This window comes from Rousettus aegyptiacus, unplaced genomic scaffold (assembly GCF_014176215.1).
Source record: "Rousettus aegyptiacus isolate mRouAeg1 unplaced genomic scaffold, mRouAeg1.p scaffold_m13_p_5, whole genome shotgun sequence".
NCBI classification, from domain to species: domain Eukaryota; kingdom Metazoa; phylum Chordata; class Mammalia; order Chiroptera; family Pteropodidae; genus Rousettus; species Rousettus aegyptiacus.
In genome coordinates this window covers 4,392,270-4,418,288 of record NW_023416308.1, presented here as the reverse complement: position 1 = coordinate 4,418,288, position 26,019 = coordinate 4,392,270, and the positions used below count along the sequence as shown (strand labels likewise).

General features: G+C 53.8%; 1 protein-coding gene across 5 annotated transcripts in view; it reads right to left on the bottom strand.

Moving 5' to 3' along the window:
- The window catches only part of KDM2B (lysine demethylase 2B), a 102,977-nt gene extending 77,443 nt beyond the window's left edge, over window positions 1-25,534 (bottom strand). For 2 of the 5 annotated variants that reach the window (XM_036221904.1, XM_036221908.1), the window contains exons 1-6: window positions 25,315-25,534; window positions 24,103-24,247; window positions 21,131-21,209; window positions 19,860-19,906; window positions 1,925-2,103; window positions 1,652-1,758 (exon numbers count right to left, since the gene is read on the bottom strand). In XM_036221904.1, coding sequence (XP_036077797.1) covers window positions 1,652-1,758; window positions 1,925-2,103; window positions 19,860-19,906; window positions 21,131-21,209; window positions 24,103-24,247; window positions 25,315-25,347 — 590 coding nt within the window. In that variant the 5' untranslated portion in view covers window positions 25,348-25,534. Of the gene's footprint in view, window positions 1-1,651; window positions 1,759-1,924; window positions 2,104-19,859; window positions 19,907-21,130; window positions 21,210-24,102; window positions 24,248-24,914; window positions 24,965-25,314 lie in introns of those variants that run through there. The other 3 variants (XM_036221905.1, XM_036221906.1, XM_036221907.1) reach the window with 3 other exon arrangements.
- Between the last annotated feature and the right edge of the window lie 485 nt (window positions 25,535-26,019).

Here is a 26,019-nt window from a genome sequence, read left to right as displayed (position 1 = left end):
TGCTCCCGAAGAAGCACCATGGGTCTCCGCTGGCCTCGTCACAGCTGCAAGTTCCCATCTGTTGCTCTCGTTACTGGATTAATGTCTGTCTGCCAGATAGGTTATGAGCTCCGCGAGGGCGGGATGTCATTCGCTTTTCTACCCTCTGTGTGCCCAGTGCCCAACACCAATCAGATCTCCGGTATATATGCTGAATCGATCAATCAATCAATCAGTGAGAGCCGTGACCTGCCTAACTAATCTCCGAGTCCCGCACTCTTTCCTCAAGTGCGACTCTCTCGATTCCTTCCAGGCCCCTGGCACTTCCTTCCCATCTCCTCTGTCCTTGAAAGGCCAAGTTCAACATCCCCCCCCAGAGGACTTCCCGGTGCCACCAACCGAAAAGGAGTCCACCTGTCCCTCTCAGGAATGTCTTCCTCTGCCTGGGGTGAGAGCTGCACCTCACCCCTTGGGTCACGTGGCACACTCTCCGGCGAGGAGGGGCTTTTAGATATTTTCATCTTTTTACTTTCCCATCCCAGGGGCTCCTTGAGCCCAGTTGCCCTCGACACAACCCACATGCAAGGTGCGTACAGGGCTGCGACTTTGAGGGGAGGAAAAATGCCCGAGAAGTAATTAAAGAGAGAGAGAGAGACAGACAGAGCTCGAAAGCCAAACCTCGAGGAGCCCAGGGCCAGCACGCTGGCCTCCCTCACAAAGCCTGGCACAGAGTCTCTATTCAATAGGCACTGAATGAAGGGCCAAGTGAATGAGAAGTTCACAGCCTCTAAGCTCCTGGGGGCGCTCGCTCCTGGCAGAGGGCTGAGCAGAGATGCTAATGAATTCAGGGCGGCCAGAGCCAACTCTTCTCAGAAGACCAGGGAGACAGTCCTGCCAGCAGCTCCCTCCCATTTTGGAGATGTAAACACAGACGGCCTGAGCGTGCGGGAGCCCCAAGGTGACTTCCTCCTCCCGGGGCTCTGTCACTCAGATTCTAGAGCGTGCAGGGGCCGACAGGTGCCTCTGCTCACATTAAGCCGTCGGTCTCAGGACTTGCTGGTCATGCCACACGTAGTGATGCCCCTGCAAAAAATGGGCCACCTTCCCGGCCCAGCACCAACCTCCCACTTAGAGGGCACCATCCGAAGAACACCTGATGAGGAAGTGGACCCTGTGCTTGCCTGGGGACAGGTTCCTCTGCAGGAGAGGCCCTGGGTTTCAACAGCAAGGAGAAGGCCTTTCCCCCACCGAGGGGAGAAGCAGCATCCGCGGGGGGCGGGTCTCCCTGAAAACACCCACTCCCAGGACACACGCGGTCACTCAGAGGGGGCAGACAAAGGTTTGACAAGTGTGAGGACACACACGTGTGCACGCACACACATGCACACACACGGTTCCCCTTCCTCCTCCTCTTTCTCAGGTCACGCCCCCCCGGGGAGAGCTAGCAGAGAGGCCAAAGGACCATCTGGAAAGAGGTCGCGGCCCCACAGCAGAATGCAGAGCCCCTGAGTGCCAGGGGAGCGAGGCGCCCACCTGCCCACACCAAGGACCCGCACCCCTCCCCCGTGCCGGCAAGCGCCGTGGCCTCGGCCCGCGTCCACTTCCAGCCCAGCGCGGCCGAGGCTGCAAGCCATCGCCCCCGCCCAGCTCCCTGCCAGCCAGGCGCCCTTACTTCTTCACTTTCGGGTACTTCATCTCTGCAATGGCGTTCGTGGCTTCCATCTGCTTCTCCTTCAAGTGCTGGGGCCACATGTTGTCCACCCAGTCCACCAGGTCCACCTGGAAGCCAGCCCACCGTCAGCACTTCCTGTCCCCAGGTACGCCCCCCAGCTGGGCTCCCACCCCTCCCCGCATCCCTCCCCCAGGTCGGCACAGGGCGGCAGGGGCGGCAGGGCAAGGAGAGGAGGGAGCAGGTGTCCGGGGAAGGACCGTGGCTGGGGCCTACCACAGTCGGACGCTTGACCAGGTGCTCCAGCTTGGTGTGGCTGAACTCCAGGCTGATGACGTTGTACAGCTTGTCCCGCTGAGCCTCGGGCGTCTCGTAGTACCGCACGAACTGGGACATGCTCATCTCGGTGCCCTTCTGCGTGTTCACATCCATCACGTCCACCAGCCGCCGGCTACCTGGGGGCAGAATCCACATGCTGGCAGATCCTCCTTGGGAGCCCCCATACAACAAAGCGTCCTCCTCCTCCTCCTCCTCCTCCTCCCCCAGGGTCCCGCATGCCTCATCCCTCTGCCGCGTCTGCTCAGGGGCCTCGCCCTGTCGCATCTCCTTCCCGCGTCTCCCCAACCCATCTGCGTCCTCTACCAGCACGGCCCCCATGCCGGCCCGCCATGACCGCTCCCCGAGATGACCGCGAGAGCATCCCGAAGGGGTCTCCAGACTATGCCGCCTACCCAGCCCCCATACTGCTACCGGAGCGAGCTTCCAAAACAGAGACCTCACCGTGGACCCTGCTCTCTCTGCTTGAAACCGTCTTTGGCTCCCCACGGCCGGCTGGGGGATACCCCGACACACGGCACTCAAGGCCTTCCTGCTTATTGGCGGTGCTCAGATAGGACTTATGTCTACAGGTAAGGAGCCGTTCAGGAGACCCCTCCCTGGTCTCTGAGGCCAGGAAAGTTACTCGACTTCTCTGAACACCCGCGTCTCCGTCCAGCCATCTCTTCTCATGGGGCTGGTTGTGAGGATTAAAGCAGACGATTACCCCACAGAGTCTGGTGTGCAGACGAATGGGTCCCTCTGACGGTCCCTGACACGAATCGCAATTCCTCAACATGTTTACCTTTCTTATCTTCCTTCCCTATTCCTCTGTAATCGTCGTCGGGAGGGCGGGAGACTTAACCTGTCTTGCTCACTCCTTTACCCCAAGTATCTAGGGAACCTGCGCATAGTAAGAGCTTAGTAAGTATGTACGGAACAAGTAAACGATGAATGCTGGCTGTCCTGCACCATACGTAACCACCGGCCCTCAAGGAAATCATGACCCTGTCGGGGACTCTGTCTGCCCATCCGTAAAATGGGAATCGTAACGGCTCCGACACTTCAGCCAAGGCGGAAGCGAAGCGGACGCGCTTTGAAGGGGAGACCGCCCCCCCCGCCACACACACACACACACACGCACACACACACACACACACATACAGCAGGTTGCCAAATTCGTGGGGCTTTGCCATGGAAGCCGGTGCCTCCCGTCTGCTGGGAGTGGAACGAGGACCCCGATTCCCCGCTGGCCCAGTGACAAATATACAGTCCACGGAGACTTAAAAAGGCATAAACCAGAAAAAATAAAAAAAAAAAAGGAGAAGGAGGAAGAAACGAACAAGCAGCGGGTGAGCGCCCTGGTCAACGCTGCCCCGGTCAACGCTGCCCCGAGAATGAAGAACAGACTAGCAGCGAACGGGCCCGGCACCCGTTTCTGCACAGCCCACCGCCGGGACGGTGACACGAGGGGAGGGGGAATCCAAAGAAGAATATCTCGTGATGCGAAAATCACACGAAATTCAAGTCTCTGGGTCCACGTACAAAGTTTTCGTGGGCTCTCTTATCTCTGCGGCTTCCACACGCGACGGTCTAGGCCGAGCCGAGGCCATCGATGGAGACGGAATGGCCAGCGAGGCCTGCCATATTTGCCGTCTGGCTCTTCGCAAAGTCCGCAGGCCCCCGAACAAGACAGAACCCTCGCGGAGCTCACACGCCGATGGGAGCCACGGCCCCGCCCTGTCCACTGCTGCGCACCCGGCACCACGCAGTCTGTCCCGTGACAGGCCCACGGTCGAGGTCTGTCAAATACATACACGGTGCCCTTGACCTCGGAGGACCTGGATAAGGACAGTCGCGCTTCGAAGCGCGTGAAAGAACTTGGGTGTTTCTACCTTTTGGGTTCGGCGTCCAACTGTCGCAGCCGCCCCAGAAGCGAGAGAGGACCCGCCCCTGTCTCACAAATGAGGAAACCAAGGTCTGGCGTTGGCTCGGGTCGCCCAGAACGCACGCCGTCTCCCGATGAAAACGGTCGACGCTGCCTGAGTGCTTCGGCACAGGGCCCGGGCGGGCTGTCCCCACAGGTCATCTTATCTGCAGCGGCCGTTCTGTGCGGTGGAACTTTATATCCATTTGAGGGATGAGAAACTGAGGCCTGCACAACTTACGTGCCCCCAAATGCCCAGTCCTGAGCCCAGGTGCTCACCCCCCATGCCCACGCCGTCCTAGGAGACACTGACTGCTAGTCACTGTGCTAAGGCTGGAACGAACAAACCGATCCCGCCACCTCCGGGGCCTGGCTCTGATCCCGCAGCCTTTCTTCTGCGTTGGGAGAGCACATCCACCAGGGGGCATCCCCGAACTTCGCTGGAGATTCTCCCGTGCCTTGGCCACGCTGGCTCCTCACCAAGACTCCCGAACAGGTGGGCTCTGCTCAGGTTTTCGCAGAAGCCCGCCAGGCAGACAGCCTGCTGTTAGTTAGAGTCTGGGACGTGGGGGCAGAACAGACCCCCAAACCCTCTCCCCTTCTGCCAGCCTCCCACCTCTGCCTGCCTCTCCTCCCTCACCTTGCTCAAGGTCATGTCTGCGAAGCCCTCTGTGGCAGGTAGGGAATGGGAATCACAGCCCTAGAGGGTTGTGCGCCCGGAGCTCGGCTAGCTGCCCCTTATCAGCACAACGCAGTGACTAAGCGGGACTTCCTGGGCTCAAACCCCCCCGCTGAACCTCGGGCCTCTCTGCTTCTCTGAGTATCAGTTTCCCCACTTGTCACGTGGGGGCAGACACGGTAGCCAGCCCTGGGGGTCGTCCCGGGGCTGAAATGAGACAACGCACATGAAACACTGTCAAGAATGCCTGCGTGAAGGTAGACACGGTAATCAGCCGATTCCATCAGTGATGACAGGCAGAGAAAGTGAGGCAGCGAGCCCTGGGCCGTCAGACCCAGGAGAACCTCTGCCGGCCAGTCCCAATGGACTGACCGCCGAAGACCCGAAAGCACACTCAGGACAGGACGGCTGCTGGGTGCGGGTCTTTTACGGGGCAGGGTGACGACAATGTTCTAAAATCGATCGTGGTAATTAATGATCACCCGAATCTGTGAACAGACCAGAAACCATTGGATTATACACACGCTTTAAATGGGCGAATTGTATGATATGTACATTTTCTTGGCAAAGCTGTTATTAGGAAAAATAAAAAACCCAGAGCGGTAAGTGACCAAAGTTGGTTTTGCTAAAAGTAATTTTTTTTTCTTTCGGTCTTCTATCAACTTAAAAAACACATAATAAAAAATACAAATCATTCGGCCATAAAAAAGACGTAGTACCACCTTCCCTATAACATGGAGGAACCCCAAGAATCTTAAGCTAAGAGAAGGAAGCAAGACACTCATGTGGCGTGTCCCGAACAAGTAGATCCATATGGGCAGCTGATTGGCTGTCAGGGGCTGGAGCTGGAGGAATGGAAGTGGGCGAGCCACCTTTTGGGGTGACGAAAATGTCTGGGGGCTTGCAGAAGTGATTCGGGTCGCGCGCGCTGTCAATGTTCTACGTGCCACCGAACGGGGATGTGATGTGAATTTCACCTCGATAAATTTTTTTTTAAAGCAATGTTAAGACATTATTTTAAATCTCATGTACTTCCTCTACGCTGACCTAAAAAAAATAAAAAAAGACTCCACTTCTTCCGATCTGTCTTTCTCTTCCCTAATCGTTTCTGTCCTGTGGGTCTCTCCCCTCCCCGTGGCCTAGGAACTTGGACCGTGGACTCTTTCAGCTCCACACACTGCCCACAATGTCCTTCCCTCCGCCTAGCAAGTGCCTGGCCTCGGTTCTTCACAGCGTAACCTGGGGCTCAGGGATGTGGGCCCTGGTAAGAAAAGCTAAAGCGAGGCCAGGAAATGACAGACACAATTGGAATGGGACCCTCAACAGGTCATCGACCCAGAACCTAGAAATAGGAATTTATTGGGAAAAAGGGTCTTCACGGAGGGAATTAAGGATCTCGAGATGAGATCAACCTGGACCTAGGGTGGGCCCTAAGTCCAATGACGGGTGTCCTCGTGAGAAGGCCGTGTGACTACAGGGGCAGAACGTAGAGTGAGGTGTCTACAATGCCTGAGGTTGCCCAGGGCTGGAACAGGCCCGGCAGGATCCTCCCCCAGAGTCTCGAGAAGGAACCGGTGCTACCAACACCTCGATTTCGGACTTCCGGCCTCTGAAACTGTGAGAGGTTCAAATTTCTGTAGTTTTAAGCTGCCCAGTCTGCGGCACTTCGTTACGGCAGCCCCCAGCAAAGGCACAGAAGACGCTTGTCACCTCTGGGGCAGGAAGAGTCACCTCTGGGGCAGGAAGAGTCGCGAGAGGGCTTCGAAGGAATCGCGATGCTTTCAGTCTGGGTGGCGGGTGTCAGTCTGAATTTTCCTTTAAACTCGTCGGCATATGTAAAGCATTTCGGGTACACCCTCCCCCCCAAAAAAAATGGGCCAAAGGACTCAGATGTTTCAGGTTCAAGTTCTCATAGCACAAAATCTTTTAGGCAAGGCACCCCCGCGTCCTCATCAGCAACCTGGAGATAAAACGACCTATCTCTAACCACCGTGATAAAAATTTAATATTCAGACGACTAATGCTGGAGGCGAAGGAAGGACTTTTTAGGGCACCAACGGTGCTGTGCATCTTGCCGCATGGAAGGTAAAGATCGGTATGCGAGCCACCGTGTCCCTCCCCTGCCCATCCGCAAGGAGACTGCACGTACAAGCCCCTCTCCCACTGATCCCCAAACTTGCACAATGGAACGAACGCACGCTATAAAATGTTCTCGCTGCGAAACGGTAAGTCGTCATCTCAATGTTCTCTGCAGTTGTTATGACACATGATGCCAATTTATACACAACTCAAAACAGACCGTAATGCTTCAAAAAAGTAACAGCCCTAATCTAGTTCTAAAAACTCCTCCTAAAACAGAGCAAACTATCCGTTTTATTAGTATGTTATATATACGTATATATGTGTGATATACATATAATACACGTAACACATATTTGTATAAATATATGATCTTGGCAAGCATTTAAATATAGACATATAACACATGTATATGCACATTCAGAAAAACTACAATAAATTAGATGTTATATATTCAATTATTCATGGTGAGTACACAGCAATGTTCGAATTACTGACATTTTTAAACACATAACATGTGCCTTAAAAGACATAAATATCCACATGTAATTGTGAGTAAAGTTTGGGCACAAAAGTGCTTTCCAATAAGCATATACCTTGCATATATCATACTTGCCTTTTGTAATATATTTTATGCAACACATGTCAACTCGCATTTAATCCCACGTATATGGTCCCCTCCACACAGGCACACATACATTAACCTAGAAGCCACTTTCATTCTTGATCCAAATGCAGACAAAATAAAGAGCATCTGGGTAGGGTTCATTATCCTTTGGTAAACATAAGAATAAGTTTCAAATCATATTTTGTGAAAAAAAGACATGGCTTTAAAATAATCTAGTATTTAATGGTATCGTTTAGTCATAGGATGCAAATGACTTGCAAAATTGTACCTTAACACCCGGAAAATGTTATTGACCTTCCATATGTCAAGGTATTAAAAAATAAATAAAACTTATTCTTGGGGGAAATTTTTAGTAATAATTTAAAAAATAAGTAAATACACTGCCCCACACCTAGGTACGTTCGATAAAAAGATGGCTTTCCCCTGAAAAAAAAAAAGTAAATACAATTTTAAATTTTAATTAAATAAAAAAGTCATGGCATTAACTGATATGACCCATGTACAGTGCTAGAGACATAGAAAGTGCCAGAAGTTGTCTCCCCCATCTCCTGGGCCCAACACCTCAGTACCCCATGCTGCTAACGGATGTACCTCGAAGGCTATTGTGGGTTGAACCGGGTTCCCCAAAAAGAGATGTGCAAAGTCCTAACCGCAGTACCTGTGACTGTGACCTTCTTCGGAAAGATCTCTGCAGATGGGATCAAGCCAAAAAATGAGGTCGTACTGCATTAGGGCGGACGCCTAGCCAATGACTGACGTCCTTGTGGGACGAGGAACATTTGGATAGAGACGCACGGAGAGAAGCCAGCCCCGCGAGGGCGGAAACAGAGGGCTGAGCGATGCACCTACAAGCCAAGGAAGCCGGCGGGCGGCAGAGGCTGGGGGAGGCAAGGCGGGCTCCTCCCTGGAGCCTTGGGCGACGGCACAGCCCTGCCGACGTCTCCATGACAGGCTTTGGGCCCCCAAAACTATGAGCGTAAACCTCTGTGGTTCTAAACCCCCCGGTCTGTGGTTCTTTGTTACGGCACAGCCGTAACACAAGGGCCGATGAGAGAAACACCAGGTAGACAGACCTATGTGGCTCCGTCAATGTCAATGCTGTCAGCAGGGAGGGAGGGGCTCCTGTGCCCCGGGCTCGCCTGCGGTGCCTGGCACGAGGCATCACAGGGCAGACGCCTTGCATAACTAAAGCCGCCTATGGTTTGCCAAGCAGCTCTGCAAAGAGAAAAATGTCATCCCCGGATGACAATGAGCACTGCGAGGACAGAAGTCTTGTCTGTCTTGCTCGCTGTTCTGCCTCGAGTATCTAGAATGGCGGGCCCGCGCATAGTAGGTGCTCAGTAGATATCTGCGGAATGAAACAATAGATGCCTGGTGTCATCCGCTTTCATGTCCTGTCCAGCCTGTGACACGGGACTTTGCACGTAAGGGGTGCCTGGGGGTGGAAATGTGTGACCCTCTCCACACTAGGGAAGATGAACCACCTGGAAAACATCTGCAAGTCCCGAGCACTCAGGAGCCCCACCCCGGGGACAAACTCCACTGAGCACAGGGGCTGTGGGTGGGAAAGGCCTGCTTGTACTTTTTTCGAGTGACCACGCAGGCTTCCAGCCCCACGCCCCTTCACAATCCCCAGGACTCCTTATGCACCCCCTCTTCCCTCTTCTCTTAGACAGGTGCAGGTCCCCAGCTGACCCCACCACAGCCTGCTCTGGCCTCAGATGAAAAGGGAGGCCCAGACGCGGAGTGGCTGGCACAGCTGGGGGGCAGTGCGAAGAGGAGAAGTGTGCCCGGGAGAGGCCCCAGGGAGGCCCCGGGGAGGGAAAGGCAGTGTTGGTCTGGAGCGGAGGTCTGGGACACGCGGTTGGGAGGTTCGCTCGCTTCCTGGGTGTGCAGGGGGCTCCATCAAGCTCCCCAGGTGTCCTGGAAGCCAGTCTGTGAGACAGACAGGTCAGAGTGGGAGTGGACGGAGGAGGAAGGGAAGTCAGTTCCGCTGGGCATCTGGGCTCCATAAACTCCCGGAGAAACACAACGCACCGGCACCCAGAAAATTCAACAGGCCGGGCTCCCGCCCCCCCCCCCCAGGTGCCAGTGAGAAACCCCGGAACGACACCACGCTTCCTGGGGAGGCAGAATGACGTTGGGAGAGGTAACCTTGGGGCTTTGGCATCTGACACTTCCGAGAGAAGGGCCAGCTCTGACTCCAAGAGCACGGGGTGGGGGACGGGGGGGACCGTCTCTCCATGGATGTATCCCAGCCAGTCGATGACAGGATCAGACCATCGCCACTTTGCAGCCCCTAAAAAACTGATGCAGCTGGACCTCAAACATCGATGGCTGCCCACGTGAGAGAGAATGACCTGACACGTGCCTCTTGATGGCAAAACGGAACACTACTGGTCTAACGTCGTCTTGTCAGAAAACGGGAATGAATAAGTGTGCACTTTCGTACGGAGAGAGAGAAAGACCTTGAACCCAATCGAGCATCTACGTCCAACTACCAATAGACGGGAACCACGGAGGCCAGAGGAACGTGTCAAACCACCCCCACGGAATGCAAACTCCCTCGCGAAATCCAGGCAACGGAAAACTCCACGGCCAAATGACCCAACTTCTTCGCGTTGGAGGAGACGGAGGGAGAACCCCGAGACCGCAAGAGACTTACAAGGAACCTGAATCAATCACAACGTAAGCACCATGTTTACATTCTGACTCATAAAACTGTCAAAGAAAAAAAAAGGGGGGAAACATTTATGACATGTAGGAAATAACTGGAAATTTGGACAACGAATATGGATATTTACTAGTTTTAAAAAATTATCGTCTTTCATAAGATGAGGTGCGGTCACACTACCGTGATCACGCTTTTTAAAAAATCCCGTCTCATTTAGAACTACGTACTATATAAAACTCTGGGTGAAATCGTACGACGTGTGGAAACGCTTCAGACATTGCCGGAGAGGAGGAAGGGGATGGATGGGCAGATGAAGGGGGCAGGACCACAGACCGTGGGCGGCGACCCTGGGAGACGGGTGCGTGGGAGTTCATTATACTTCGTTTATTCTTGTTACTTTCTAAATTCTCTCCAATAGGAAGTATTTTTATAAATCCCAGCTCTGTTACCAGCTCTGTGGCTTCGAGGGCCTCACCCCATCTAGATTTGGAGGGTCTTTCTTTAAAAAACAGGCGCCTTCACGTTAAGAGAAGCTGACAGTACGTCCAGCCCATGGCAGGGTCCGCAAGGCACGTAGCCACTAGCCATCGAACAGGTCTCAGGCCGCGGGAAGAACCGTGCGGCCTTAAATGTGAAGTGAGGAGGTGCCGCGGTCAGACAGAAAGGGAGAGGGACCTCCTCCTGTCCCACATGTGGACTTCTCAGGCACCCGAAAGCCACAGCCCCATCCAGGTGCCTTTACTCCCCCGGGCTGGAGGGACACAGGCTGGACTTGCTCCACAGTCAGCGACGGCCCGGGGGAGGCCACGGAGCGGGCAGTGGGGGCCTCGGCGGCACCTAGGACCACGCCAAGAACCCTGCACCCAGTTCCAGTCCCAGCCGTCCCGGTCCCGACCGACTCGGGGCCTCCACCGCCTGTGTGTAAAGACAGGAAGTAGTTGACCTTTATACTAACCGCCCCCCCACCTCGCTGCCACGAAACTCTTTGTTCAAACAGAAGCTTTGACGAGGGCCAAGTGCATAAATAAAAGCGAGCAGCCTGGACGAAACGGGGAGGGGCGGGGGCGCTCAGCATTCAGACCCGGATTCTGGGGATTTCCCTCTGAAAACCACCGGTCAGGCCAGGCCGTTCCGTGCAGGGCCCGGCACTGACTTTTAGCCTGGTTCCTACATCCTCGGATGGAATCCCTTCACCATGACCTTGGGGGGAAGTGGGAGGCAGAGGAGTCCCAGAGGCCCTCCTAGGGGTGGGGGTCGGGGGATCGCTGGGGACATGCGGGGCACTCCATCTTCTCCGGTCACCAGTCTGGTCGGCCACTGTGGCCGCGGAGAGCTGGGTACTAGTGCCGGGGCTCTGAGCAGGAGGCCTCGCACCAGGGAGAAGGCGAGTGCCCGGGGGGACAGAAGGGACAGATCAGCGCTAAGGAACGCGGCCCTCCAAGCTTTGGGGAGCGGACACCCCTGGAAGCAGGTGACAGGGACAAGCTGCCCTACAGAGGCCGCAAGGGACCCACGACGCTGGAATTCTCGGGCCGCCAAAGTCAATGGGTCACGGGAGAAATTTTCCGCGTTGGAGCAGCGGCGCCTGGGCTTCCTAAGTAGGCCAACAGCTCAGCCCCCTACCTTCCTCCCTTCCCCACCCCTCACCCCCGGCCCCGTCTCATCGGTTCTCCGGGCTCACAGGCTACGCACGCATCCAACAAATTCCAGCTGCAGAAATTAATCCGTGGCCCCACGGCCCTCGCTTTGAAGGCTCCATCAGTCAGCTCCAAGAGTCACGGGCTGGGAGCCAGGGAGAGGCTGCTCAAAGTCACCTTGAACACTGATAGGAAGCACACACAGGCCCTGACCCCAAACTCCCCCAAGCCTGCTCTTCAGAGAGTGCACGCGACTGCCCCCCATCATGGCTTCGTAACCTTCTCTATCCTACTCGAGTTTCCGGGCTGGTTTTCTGTCCTGCTCCCTGGGAGGGGGGGTCTCTCCTCACCCATCTCGCAGAGGCAGTGTTTATGACCGAGCACCCTGGCCGCAAGGCAAACCCCACCCCACTATTTCCCAGCAGTGAGGCCTGGGGTAGATCCCTGGGTCTACCTCTCTCTGGGCCTCAGTTTCCTAATTTGTAAAGTGGAGATAACAGGACCTTCCCTAAGCAACCTGACCCAACTATCAAAAGCACTTTGTAAACTTAAAATTAAGCAGGGGGTCGGAGAAGGACGGTGTCTCGGATCGAAGAGGCAGGGTGTCGGAAAGAGAGACCAGGGCTGAGAGTCACTGCACAACATGGGACAAATCTCTTTCCAGACCTTGGCCTCCGTTTCCTCAGTGTGAAATAAGAAGATGCTTGCAAAGGTCCCCAGGTGTTCTCAAAGCACTAACATCTTCTGGCTCCTCACCTTTTAAAACAACCCCCAAGACGGATCAGTGCCAGGCTAGCCCCGGTCTGGGGAGGATAAAAGTCAGCTACCTTTGGTTTCTCAGGAGTGAGAGGTTTAGTCATTTCTGCCCCGGGCTCAAGACTCTGACCCTCACAGACAGACGGGCATAAGAAGATACGAACCCAGACTAACCAATCAGGGCGGAACCCAATCGGGCAAGAAAATCTGAAAAGACACTCAAGCCAAGAACAGCAAACACTTCTGGATTAGGGCAGGCTGAGAGCCAGTCACAGTTTGTGCAGAAGTAAGAGCATGGCTTTACGGTCGGACGGATATGGGCGAATCTCAGCCCTTCCCCACAAACTAGCTATTTGTGGACAAGTCACTCTGGGCCTCAGTTCTGACATCCATAAAATGGAGGTAGTGATAAACATGGTTTTATCATGTGGATCGGACAAAATAAGACAGGAGAGGTCCCCGGCTTATAAAAAGATCTCAGTGAACATCAGCTAATGCTATTATTTACAGTCTAAGGAGCTGCCCCCACGGGGAGCGAAAGGGTGGGCAGAACCGGGTGTAACTGCCCACGGCCCCTGGTACAATCGAGATTCTGAACGAGGCGCACTAGCTTTCCAGGAAAATGGCAAATGGAACAAATCAACGAGGCGGGTGTTCGTCGGAAAGAGAAAACACCTGGGACCGTGACTGAACCGCCCCCTCCGAAACCCTCCTCCCTTGGGGGCTCGAAATCCTCAGCTCCCCTGACTGCGTGCACCTCCCCCTCCCTCCTCGCACGTCCATCTGTTCTGCCAGTGGGTGTCTGTCCAACCTCGGCTTCTCTCCTGAGCTCAAATTCCGCGTGGCCAGAAGTGAACTCATTTGCACGCCACGCTCCACGCCACCACACACACACACACACGCACACACGTCTGCTTTTCCTCTGGGGTTCTGTTACACGCATCGCTTTCTCTCAGTTGCCGAAATTCGAACCTCCATTTGAATCCGATGCGCCACCCATCACCCGGGCAACGCGCAAGGGAGCCCCTTCTCTGCAGCCTTCGGTTTCTCCCACCTCCGCAACGGGAAAGCGGGACTAGAGGAGACCTCAGAACTCGCTCAGAGCTTCACGTCGTTGAAGTCTACGATTTCAAACCAACTTCGCAACGGTCTGCGGATAAGTCAGCTAGCTACCTTTGGTTTCTAAGGAGTTAAGAGGTTTGGTCTTTTCTTAATGTACAGCCTGTCAAGGGCGGAGCTCAGGTCTCGGGGGGTCTCCTTAACTAGACATGACACAGACACCCAGTAAATCCGTGGGTAAAGAATGAACGGAGGAGGGTTAGGGTTAGGGCTAGGGTCAGGGTTAGGGTAGTAAGTCGTCAAGCAAAATCATGGCCTTTGGAAACACCTAGAGCTGGGTTCAGGTCCTGGCTCCCCTGCCCACTAGCTCCGTCGCTTGTTCCCTCCTGAGCTTCAGGCCACCCCGCCTCCCCCCCCCAAAAAAAAAAAATCTGGAAACGTGAACAATAACTTGATTTATACGATTATTGACGAGGACAAAATGAGATCATACGGTAAACATCCAGTAAAGATAGGTGAGTATTACTATAATTGGATGAATACATGAATACCGAATGAGGTGATTTGTCATGAACATTTTTCAAAAACAGGGGCCAAAGGGAAAAAAAAATAATCGCTTGGCTTGGGGAGCCTCATTAGAGAGAAACACAATAAAGAGATAATATGCAAGACCCTGTAGCTGCGGGCCATCCCGGTCCTCGGCGACGGAACATGAACATAAGTCACTTTGCAGATCTCTCTCTTTTTTTTCCTTTTTTTTTTTTTTTTGCAGATATATCTTCTCTGAAGGTTTAAGTCATCTTCAATGGCAACTAGAATTCTCTCTGCCCCAATCTATCGCTCAATTCCCAACTCATGGCTGTGACAATATCCCAGTCTCCTGAAGTAAACTCTTCGGGAGAGAGATCCTGGGGACAGGGAAGGGGGCACAGATTAGAGCATCCAGAACCAGACCCACACAAATGCAGTCAACAGATTTACGACAAAGACGACCCTTCGGCGGCATGGGGCAAGGGTGTATTTTCAATAATGGAATTGGATCAACTCGATAGCCATCTAGGAAAAGAAAGGACCTTGACCCCTACACCTAGTACCAAAAACAAAAATTAATTCCAAGTGAACTACAGAGATGAATATGAGAGTTAAAACAATATAGCTTTCTGAGAGGAACACATGAACATCTTTGTGACCCTGGAGTGTGCAAAAATTTCTTAAGCAAGACACAAAAAGAACTAATGAACCAAGAGAGCTAAATAAATGGTCTGTGTTAAAATTAAAAAACTTCTTACAATGGAATATTACTCAGCCATAAGAAGTGAGGAAATGCTGCCATTTGCGACAACATGGATGGACCTTGAAATCATCATACTAAGCAAAATAAGCCAGACTGAAAAGGTCGAAAATCAAGTAATATCACTTATATGTGGGATATAAACCTAAAAGCAACAAATGAGCAGGACAAAAAAACAGACTCATGGACATGGACAATGGACTAGCGGTTACCAGAGGGAGGGGGGAGGGGAGGAAATAAAAATAAATAAAATGTTAATAAAAATGTGTGCGTGTGTGTGTGTGCGTGTGTAATTAAGAACTTCTGTTTGTTCAAAGACATTTAAGAACATGAAAAAGGCAACCCACAACGTCGGAGAAGATTCTGGAATGTGTACTCAACATGCAGAATACAGAAAGAACCTTTACGTGACGGGCTGAATTGTGGCCCCCAAATTCTGTACGTTTACGTCCTAACCGCCAAGAACTCAATATGTAACCGTATTTAGAGATAAGGTCTTTAGCGATGTAATTACGTTAAAAAGAGTTCTTTTAGGATGTGCCCTAATCCAAAAAGACAGGTATTCTCACAAGAAGAGGAACTGGCACACAGAGAGACGCAGAAGGAAAACCACATGAAGACTGGGATGAAGTAAGGCAATCCACAAGCCCCGGAGAGAGACCTCCGCAGACGCCAACCCAGCCGATCAAGCGATCTTTGACTTCCAGCTCCGGCATTGTAAGAAAACGAATTTCTATTGTTTAAGTCACCCAGCCTGTGGTACTCTGGTGTGTGGCCACAGCAAACTAATCCATCTTACGATCGAGAAGAGATGATCTTTTAAAATAAATGGAGAAAAGACGGGTCGGGCATTTCACACACACACAAAAAAAGAGGATATCCAAATAGCAAGGAGCATCAAATGGAGCTCCGTTTCATTTGCCGTTAGAGAAAGGCGGACGAAAACCACAATGAGGTACAAACATGCTCCCACCAGCATGGAAGCATGACTAAATCGAAAAGGACGAAAACACCAAGTCCCGGTGAGGACGTGCGGCAATCGGAACCAGAACCCGTCCGGGACAATTACGTGAAACTGAACACATATGTATTTTCTACGACTCGGGCAATTCTGTTCTTAAAAACATGCCCAGAGCATCCATCTCTTCCCCAGAAGTGATGTCCTACAATGTTCGTGGCAATGCCATACATACAGCCTTAAACTGACAGTACCCGAGCGCCCAGGAACGGTAGAATGAATAATCACATGTGGAAAACTACATAGCAATGAGAATGAACCATCTACAAATCCATGCAATAACGTGGATGAAATCTAGTAAACGGAGTGAAAGAAGCCGAAACCAAAAGCAAACTCTGCGATTCCACCGACGTACAGTATGGAAACGGGCAAAAAGTCACCTATGCCATCTGTATAAGAGGTCAGGATTGCAGCGGAGGGTGGGGACTGGATGGGAATCAGGCTGTACGGTTACACTATGTGTGCTTTTTATGCGTATATTATACTTCGATTAAAAGTTTCTATATTAAGTGTACAGCATCCTAAAAATGGAAAGTGCCTTAAAAAGAAAAAAAAGGCAGGAAGCTAGTGATAGAGGTCAGGTGCCTGTCTTCCCAGGAGACAGATGAATAAGGCTGACATAGAAAAGCCTGATTTTAAGACATGGGAGAAAAATCTATAGCCCCAAGTTGTGGCCTGAATAGCGCACCAGCCACCTTCTCGAACAGTCGCCTCCCAAGAAACAGGACCTGGAAAGGGGACAGACAGGAGGCCGGACACCGGAGGCTGAGACGCTGTACTAACTGGGAGGGTTGGTCCAGCCTCCCGCACGCAGAGCCCTCCACAACAAAACTGCCATTTATGGTAGGGGCATGTGTTTGTGTCGCCCAGCAACCCCGAAGTATCACTCCTTCCCAGTGCACGCGTGGTTTCGCTGGGCTGACCCGGCCGCCAGCTCCGAGGGCGGGGTGCGCTAAGCCCGTCAGAGCCCACGCAGAGACCTCTGACAGAAGTACTGGGTGTTGGGGAAGGAGGACCCTGAGCCGGTAGGAGGGAAGCCTGGAGCTTGCTGGCTGCCCATCTTTGCACCACATGAGGAGATGCTTGTCGGACAATGAAGCGGGAAGAGGAAGCAAAAAAGGGAAGCAGAGAAAAGTAGGAGTCGACCTCTTGAGATCTTCTTGGAGCACCTAGATCTCAATGTGCCCAGAAGTCACCCCTTGAACTTATTGCATAAGCCACTGAATGAACTCTCTTTTGCTTCCGCCGGCTGGAATTACATTTGTCACTTATATCACTGTGACGAAGGTGCCCTACTGCCGCTCTCCAAAACCCTGTGTGGACTCTGGGAGACTCAAACAGGAGTCATGATACCACATGAGAACCACAAAGGCGGGTGTCCCTCGGCGTCAGAGCTCGCTGTGCCTCTACCAGGCACTTTAATATTCATCACCCGTTCGATCGTCACAGAAATACCGAGACAGATGGGGTCCAGGCACTACTGGTCCTGCCTTCTCTGTCATCCTAGACTTTTCAAGAGCCGGCAAGGACCTCAGGACCATCTAACTGCTCCCATGATGAGAAGAATGAAGCTCGAGGAAAGAAGAGGTGGCCCGGATATAACCAAAGCCTAATAAAAACCGCAAAGGGCTTGAAAACTCTGCAAAAGGGCCAAAAGCATTATTATCACGACTGTGATGTGGCCCCAATCCCAGATTTGAGAATCTGGGTTTAATCTCTGACATAAAGAGAACCCCATCCATGTCCTATTGTTATGACAATAATGGGGACCATTTATTGGGCTTACATCATCCAGCATAATTCTAAGCATTCATTCTTTCTCTTGATAGGATCCTTCTTCGAGGCAGATTCTGCCATTCGTTCCATTTTGCAGATGAGGAGAGTGAGGCTTAGGGAGTGAAGCAGCTTGCCCCAAAATCACTCATTCGATTAGCAGAGTTGCCTCAAGCTAAGGTCTAACGTAAAGGCTAGGGCTGGGTTGAGTCACCAGAGTGAGCTGCCTGAGCCAAGATTTGATTCCTGGGGCCCACGGTCCCAGCTGCCCGCAGTTGGAAAGTTTGTCCCCTTCTGCTTTGATTTTCACTTCCTTCAGCATTTCTGGCATCCAGCTTTAAAAAAAAAAAAAAAAGGGAAAACAAAATCTATCTCTGGAACAAGCCCGCACCGATTAACTGAGATCCTTCTGTCATCGGGGCTATCTCTTTACAGTCAGTGGTCTTGCCTTCTGAGTATCTGTTAACAGGCTTCTGGGTCGATTTTTCAAGCTGGATTATCTGACACACCCACCAGTCAGCTGTGTGCGCCCTCCACAGGGCCGCCACCGCCACCGGGAGTCGGGCTCTTAGAAAACTTAAAACCAGATCACACCACTTCACACCCACTAGGATGGCTATCATCAAAAAGACAGACTATAACAAGTGTTGACGAGGCTGCGGAGAAATCGGAGCCCTCAGACACCGCTAATGGGAACGTGAAATGGCACAGCTGCCTTGAAAAAGACGGTCTGGCAGGTCCGGCGGCTCCTCGGGAGGCTCAATATAGTGACCGTATGACCTGGCCATTCCACTCCTAGGTATATATACCCAAGAGAAATAAAAATGGATGCCCACACAAAAACTTGCACGTGAATACTGTAGCATTAGTCGTAACAGCTAAGAAGTAGAAGCAACCAAAATGTCCATCGACTGACAAACCGATAAACCGTGGTCCATCCACACATACAGTGGGATACTGTGCAGCTAGCTGCAAACGGGGATGAAGACCACTTGCTACGACACGGATAAACCTTGAAAACACGATGCCGAGGGAAGGAAGCCAGGCGTGAAGGACCGCGATATTCCACGCGTCCAGTTACCTGAAATGTGGAGAACAGGCAAACCCACAGAGGCAGAGAGCAGATCGGTCGTTGCCAGGGGATAGGGGTGTCAGGAGGTACAGGGATTATTCTGGGCGTGATAGAACTATTCTGGAATGAGACCACGGTGATGGGTGCACAGCATTGTGAATGCACTAAAAACACTCTAAAATGGCTAAGTGGTGAATTTTAGAAGACGAGAATTTTAGAATGTTTAAGCCCCACCACTGTCCTCCCCCCCCAAAAAAAAAAAATCAGATTGCATAGTTACGGCCATCAGGGCACTTTAAAACTCCCACTGGCTTTTCATCGCCCTAGGAGCCAAACCCAAGTTCTCCGCCTGGGCCTCTGAGACCCTACCTGAACTTGGCCCTGTGACCTCGCCCCTCTCCTACTACTCTCCCCTTTGATCATTCCATGCCTCCCATACCCCCGATCTCTGCCCTCGCTCGCCCTGCGATCTGGTATGTCCTTTCCCACGGCCAGGTTCTCGTCAGCCAGATCTCTGTCCAAGTGCCCCGCACCCCTCACCCCACCAAGACTCTCCCGGATCACCCCATCTAAAATACAGCTCCGCCACACTCCACGTCATTACCTTGCTTTATTTCTTCGTAGCCCTTACTGCCCTCCAAACATATACATTATTTTTAAAAACGGCCTGCCAACGCCAACCAAGAGGGCAGGGAGCTTGCCTGCCGTGTAGAAGCTACCTGAGGAACACTTCTGGAAAGAACAGATCGATCAAAAGACTTCCCGTAAAATCTGAAACGCCGCCCACAGCCTGGTCAAGAGCCCGGAGCACCGAGGGAGCAGCCACACTCTGCAGGTAGGTGCTCGGGGAGTCAGTTACTCAGCATTCGGGCCAGGCCTGCCTTAGACCTGCCTAGAACCCCGAAGAGGGAGGAGGAACGAACGATCCCTCCCATGGAAAGTCTGACAGTCTTTCGGGGGGTCACAAAGCGCGCAGTGTTTACCCAGCAACCCACAAACAAGCAAATGCAAAGGCAAGAGGGAACCTTGCGCCACGGACACCCAAGCTGGAGGCTACGATCCAAATCGGCCTCGTCAAACTCTGCATTGGCAAGTGCCGTCTGATCCAGCCTCCCAGGGCTTTGCAATCTGACCTGTTCTCCACAATGGGCCAGCTGCAGCTCACACCAGCTCCTGCCTCCTCCCACGGGGAGGTTCTTTCCAGAGGCAGTTAAAAGTCTAAACAGGCAGGTGATGAGGCGCCTTCCCCTTCTCCCCTTCCTGCTTCACCATCTTTGAGCTGCGCACACAGCGGGCCACTTACCCACTAGGAGTTTGACGTCTCGGACCGTGAAGTCAGGGTCAGGCATCCTGGAAAACAAGGAGCAGACACTTGGTGAGAAGCCAGAAACAACAGTTACACCGACCCAGCTCTGGGGGGAGGGGGTCATCTTTCCAAGATGGTTCCCTTGCTCTCCATTTGGGAACCCGAAATGATATAACCCAGAGAAAGGGTGATAGACCTGCTGGTGCTTTAAGGGAAGGTCACCTTCCTCACCCCAATGGGTAAACCAACACCCCCCTCCCCAACACGTGAGCTCAGCACTACTACAGAAAAGAGAGGGGACATCTACTTTGCACCCACTTTTCCGGAGAAGAATAAAGTGTGGTGTCAAGTGACAGAGCCAGGCATTCATACCCCTATTTCTTTCAGGGAGGGAGCTCTCTCTGTCCCTCCCTCTAGGCAATACCCTCCACAATGAGTTGTGTGGAGGGTCGGAGGGACCCCTTAAGTTCAGAGGGAAAAAAAGACACCTGTCATACCAGAACCAGGGTATGACAGGTGACACAGCTGTAATGACTGTGGTGACGTTCACTATCAATGAATGATGATGCCAAAGGTTTAATTGCTACCCATAGGAATGGGACTCTAGAGCAAGTCTGGTAGTAAGTAGGTGCTGGAGAAGGTGGCACTCTGAGATGACACCCTCCGCCTCCTCCCCGCCCCTGCCCAAGGGGCGGAAACCTGTTCTTCCAGCCGGCCTCCCGGATGTCTCCCCCACCTGGAGCTCTGACAGATCTCTAAGAGAACATAAACCAAACAAGACCCATTGCGGAGGCAGGTGCTGGGGCAGGCTGAGAAAGGAGGGGACTCAGGGGCCTAGCATCCTAGAAGCCACACTCCCCACAGAAAAGGACCAATTTCCCACAGCCAGGTGCCCCGCGTCTGGGTCTGGAGGCTGGCCAATCCCTTCCTAACCCAGGCCCTGCCTCAGTTTCCTGATTTTATTTTTTGGAGGGGGTACATGTAACTGGGGTCGGTCAGGAAAAAATGTCGACACTGTTTAATCAAGCCCCGTACAGCTTCTCTGCCCAAATTCTCTGAAAAAAAAAAAAAAAAAAAAGACCAATCTTTGGAGAGTTTTCCCCCTTTGTCAGGACTTGAACAAGAAGATACTATCCCCCAGATAATGAATGAAGATCCTTCTCAGTGATGAGAGGTGGATAAAAAAAAGCGAAGAAGAAATCCATCCCAAGCTTTAAGCTGTGTTAAGGAGGGAGGAGGGGAAAAAGCTATTAATTTCGGCAACTTACTTAATTCCCAGTCCATCCTTTTCTCGAAATATCAGGGGAACTCGGAGCGCTTCTCTCTGTACATACTCATAGTTGAAATCTGTTTTGGATATTGGAATGAAACAAGTTGTTTAAGTCACGAAGGAGCGAATGAACCCCGATCAAGCGATTAGGGGAAGAAAAAAGACGGAGGAGGAAGCAGGGGTTATACTCGACACAGGACCTCTGGGGCAAAAGCTCCCTGGAAAATGACAGGGAGATGAATTAGATTAGGCAAAGCCCAAGAGAAGCCATGCCAACTATGGGCTCCTCTGCCCAACTCAGTCACTCCCGGCATGCCCCCCGGGTCAGAACTTGTCAATGAACAGCCCAAGGCTGGCGAGGGCTGGGGAGGGAAAACTCATGAAAGAACCCCACACAGAAAGCGCCCCGGCTAGTGCTGAGAAAAAGGGACCGAGAAACGCATCCTAGGCCGGACTCGGAAATTAAAGGGACTGCAAAATTGAAGAATGCCACCTGGGAGGATCTGAAGGCCCAGAGAGGGGGCTGGGAGGAAGGCTCTCATTGTAGCCAAACATCAGGGAAGATCTTATTGTAATATCCTGCGTGGTGAAGGGGAGGGGGGGAAAGCCGGTTTCCCTGGAAACTGTGTATTTGGTGCCAAAATAACTAGGGAACTGGGCACAGCTTTGTCATCTAAATAGTGAAATTCTGCTGCAGCCATCGCAATACTTGCTCCAACTGGGTAACTGAGAGGGACTGCCCCCCAGGGGAAGGCTGTGTAAAGGACGACATGGTGAGACCCTAAGCAAATTCGCAGCGCACTTTTCTGTCTGGGGTTCGTCTAGTGTAGACAGACCCCAAAATCCTTACCCTAAAACTATGGAGGTGGGGGAGGCTGAGATACACCCTCACACCCCCAAACCCTCAGGTGACGACGGAAGCGATCCCACTCAGCAGGGGTGCAAGGCCTCCCCGGCTGGTGGGAAGGGAGGCAGAAGGGCTCTCAGGCCACAGAAGCCCCTGCCCCAGGCAGACGGTTCGCTGGGGCAGCTTGGAGGGGGAGGAGGCCGAGGCAGCTCGCTCGCTCGGAGGGGCGGGTGAGAACACGACCAAGAGCCCTGACCTTCCCGGCTCAGATCCCCAGGGGCTCACAGTGAATGGGGATTCCTAAGGATTTAAAGGCAGAGAAGTTTAAGAAGCTTCTAGTTTGAATCCAGGCTAAGGGCTCCTTCTGTTTCTCAGCTCCTCCCTCTTGAGTTTTGGGCCCCCCCCCCCCATCTGAATTAACCACCAAAATCCTAGGGCCCTCCTCTCCTTTGAAAGCAGCCTGAACAGCAGATTCAAGGAATCTCCCTCGCTGAACACCATCCCCCACACACACACGCATACACCCCCAAGGCCCACCCCCCAGGTCGGCTTCAACTTCCTCAAATGTGCCTGAGAAAAGGATCTGAGATCCCGGGCAGAGAGTTTCCTTACAAATGACTAGGAAGAGTTTGCATATTGTTTTCTCACAGGATCCGCCAAATGACCACGGGAAGAAAGGGGAGGAATTAAAATCCCATTTGTGCTAAGGAAATTTAAATGCAGTTGAGAACGGCCCCTGGACTGTGCAATGACACTCAACACCAGGCGAGCCGGCAGACATTTCTTCTTCCCTCCCCCCACCACCAAGGCCCAGCGCCCCAGGAAACAGTGGGCACAAAAGAGAAACTTCCAAAATGCAAAGCCTGGACAGTCTCTTCCAGGGACTAACCCCGCAGCCCAGCCACTCAACCGGGACCTGAGGCGGGAGGCGCTTCCCCAGTCGTCAGCTCACTGGGGATGGAAGGGTTTTCCAAGCCGGGTGAGGGATAAAAAAAAAAAAAAAAAATTGGAACCAGAATAATATTTAAAAAAATTGAATATCTGAAGGGGAAAATGAACTCAAAAACCCCAAGAGAGTAAAGGGAGAAGCCCGAGTAATCAGGGGCACCTCCAAAACCCCGACCCCACAGGCAAAACCACAGTAATGAACTCTGGAGGCCTCAGACCCAAGTCAGAGCATCACCACCAGGCCCGGAGGACGCCCCCAGACACCTTCCTATACTAGGGTGGTGGAAAAATTTGGGCCCTGAAGATCTCAGGCCCGAGTGGCACCCCAAAGCCCCAGAGGCTTCCCCCAACTCCTGCTCTAAACTGACAGGGCCCACAAGAGGACCAGAGCTCTTATCTCAGGCCTATTAAGAGAACCCCGTGTCCCAGAGGGGTGCCCCAAGTCTTTGCTTCAAAGTGCCAAGGGAGGAGGCACTCAGCCTTAACCCTGAGGAGAGATCACCCCCTTCCCCCATTGCCCACTTCGAGCTGTCAGGGATGCTGGGCTAGAGGCCTCAGGCTTAAGTGGGGGCTCTGGCCAACAACTCGGGGCTCCCGCAGACCCTGCTCCAAGACGGCAGAGGCCGCCAGGTGACGGGGTCCCGCAGACCCCAGGCCTGAGGAGGCCTGTCACTCAGTGACCCCCAGGCGCCCCCGGCGTCAGCGCCTAACTGGCAGGGCCCAAAATGGCACGGGGTTTGGGAGGCTTCAGGCCTGGGGGGCCCTCACCCCAATGCCCAAGGGGCACCCCAGTCCGCCTCCGGCCAGGCAGCGCAGCTCACGCAGCGCAAGGAGCTGGGAAGGCTCCGGGAGGGGTAGAGCGCCGCGCCCCCGCCCTCCGTCCGCCCGCCCGTCAGTCCCCAGATCACTCCGTCTGCCAGACCCCTGGCTCTGCCCACCTTGGGGCTGGTGGTGGGCGCGGACCCGGCCTAGGCCCACGTCCGGCCCCGGTTCCCGCCTGCCCTCCTCCCTCGCCACCCCACCCCACCCCCCCCCAGTGCTCGGCCTCGTTTCGTCACCGGATCCCCTGGAATGGGGGACGCGGGCGCGAAATACGAACCCAGCCACCGGCAGTTCCCTCCCCACGTGCGCTCGGCCCGCGGCGCGGAGGGCAGCCCGTGGAGGGGGCGCCTCACCTTTGCCCTCCATGGCGTGCACGAAGTCCCCCTGATACAGCTGGCTGCGCAGCTTCTCCTCCAGGCTGAAGCCGCGGACGCTAACAATCTCCTCCACGTCCGACAAGTCCTCGTTCTCGTCGTATCTCTGGCGGTCAATCGGGCGCTGCGAGGACCCAAACCAGAGAGCCCGGGACGTTATTGGGGGAACCGAGGGTTGCCTCTCACCCTGGGCCCAGCTCGAACAGGTGCAGAAGCCGCGCGCCCCCTGCACCCCACCACTGCGACCTGAGCAACTTTGCGCAAATGCCAAAGATGCTGAAAATCCGGATAACGAGAGGGGCCCACACCCCCAGGGTCTGGCTGCGCCTTATACAGGGCACTCCCCTCCCGCATCTTCGGAGGCCATGGAAGGGACACCTGGGGGGGCTCTCCCTTTTCCCCCACCCGCGAGAGGTGCTGAGTTTTGCCCACTCGGTCGGGAGCCTGGTTATGTAACCCGCGAAGGGGGCTCCGCGCACGGGCTGGCGGGGCATTTGTAGGCCCCGGGAGGAGCCGCCGCAGCGCCCGGCTCCGCGCTCACAGCAGCCCTGGCGGCCGCGGCGGCAGAGCCGGGAAGCCGGAACCGGGGGCCGGCGGCGTTTCTACGACTGGAGCCGCCCCCGACCTACCGGGGAAGCTGGAAAGCTGTAATGGAGAGACTGAGACCCCAGCCGCCCCCGCCGACCGACCGCCGGTGCGAGAAGAAGAGGTGGGGGAGGGGGTTCGGGGCTTGGGAGAGGGAGAGGCAGACCGCCCGCCACAAAGCTCCCATCCGAGACCCCAAAACGCACCAGCAGCTGCCTCATCTCCCCACAAGCGCGCGCGCACACTCACTTCCTAAGGAGACTCCCCCGCCACTCCCCGCATCCCCTGCCTCCTCCCTCCACCGCCCAGCGCCGGGCCCAGCAGCCCCCCAGATTCCGGGCGAACCCCGAGCCCGCTCTGCCCCCCTTCCACGCCTTTCCCCGCTACCACCTCCCCACTTAAGTGTCTGAGACTCTGAGCCTCACAAGGGACTGGAGGAGTAAGCTGCTGGCTTCCTTTTGCATGCAATTTATTATATTTTTTCCGGTCCTCTTGCAAAATACAGAAAAGGAGAGAAAAGGCAGCAAGAAACAACAACAACAAAAAAAATAGATCTATCGTATACCAGATACAGATTTGGAAAAAAAAAAAAAAAAAGCTACACACCAATCTTCTTCCAGAGTCTTTCTCTGCCTCCATTTTTTTAGGAGAGTTCACCAATTAATTGTCAACACTCCTGCCCCCTGCATTTTGGCGGAGGGGGGAAGGAGAGAAGACCAAAGAAAACAAACCAAAAAAATAAATAAATAAAGCAAGCCAGAGCCGAGATCTACAAAGTTTTGCACCAACACTTAAGCAGATCCGTTTGCAAAGTCCTAGGAAACCATTTTCAGCAGTTGGGGGGGGGGGAGGCGTCGACGTCATAATCCCCGGAACGTAAACATTGTTGCCGATCGCGCTCAGAGCCCGCGGCCAGGCTAGTGGGGGGGCACTCGGCTCGGGACGGGGGAGGGGGCGGGGGCGGTGGCCCGAGGAGGTGTGGGGCGGGGAGGGCGCCCGGGAGGCACCGGGCGCCGTTAGCGCCCTGGCATCGCTGTTTTGTTGCTGGGTCACGAGTACGCCTCTGCACGCAGGCGCCGCCGCCGCCCGGGAGTTGTGTGCAGAGCTGACTTTTGGAGGGCTGAGTTGCAGGCGGCGGGCGCATCCCGGAGATGGCGGGGCAGGGAGGGAGGGAAGGAGGAGGGGTTGGGGAGGGAGGTGCAGATTTGCACGGCTGGCCTCAGCGGGAGGCGCGGAAATGCAAGCCGAGCTTGCTGGCATGAAAGCCCCCGGGGCTTGGCACCCCCCAGAAAACCGTCCCTCCAACTCAAT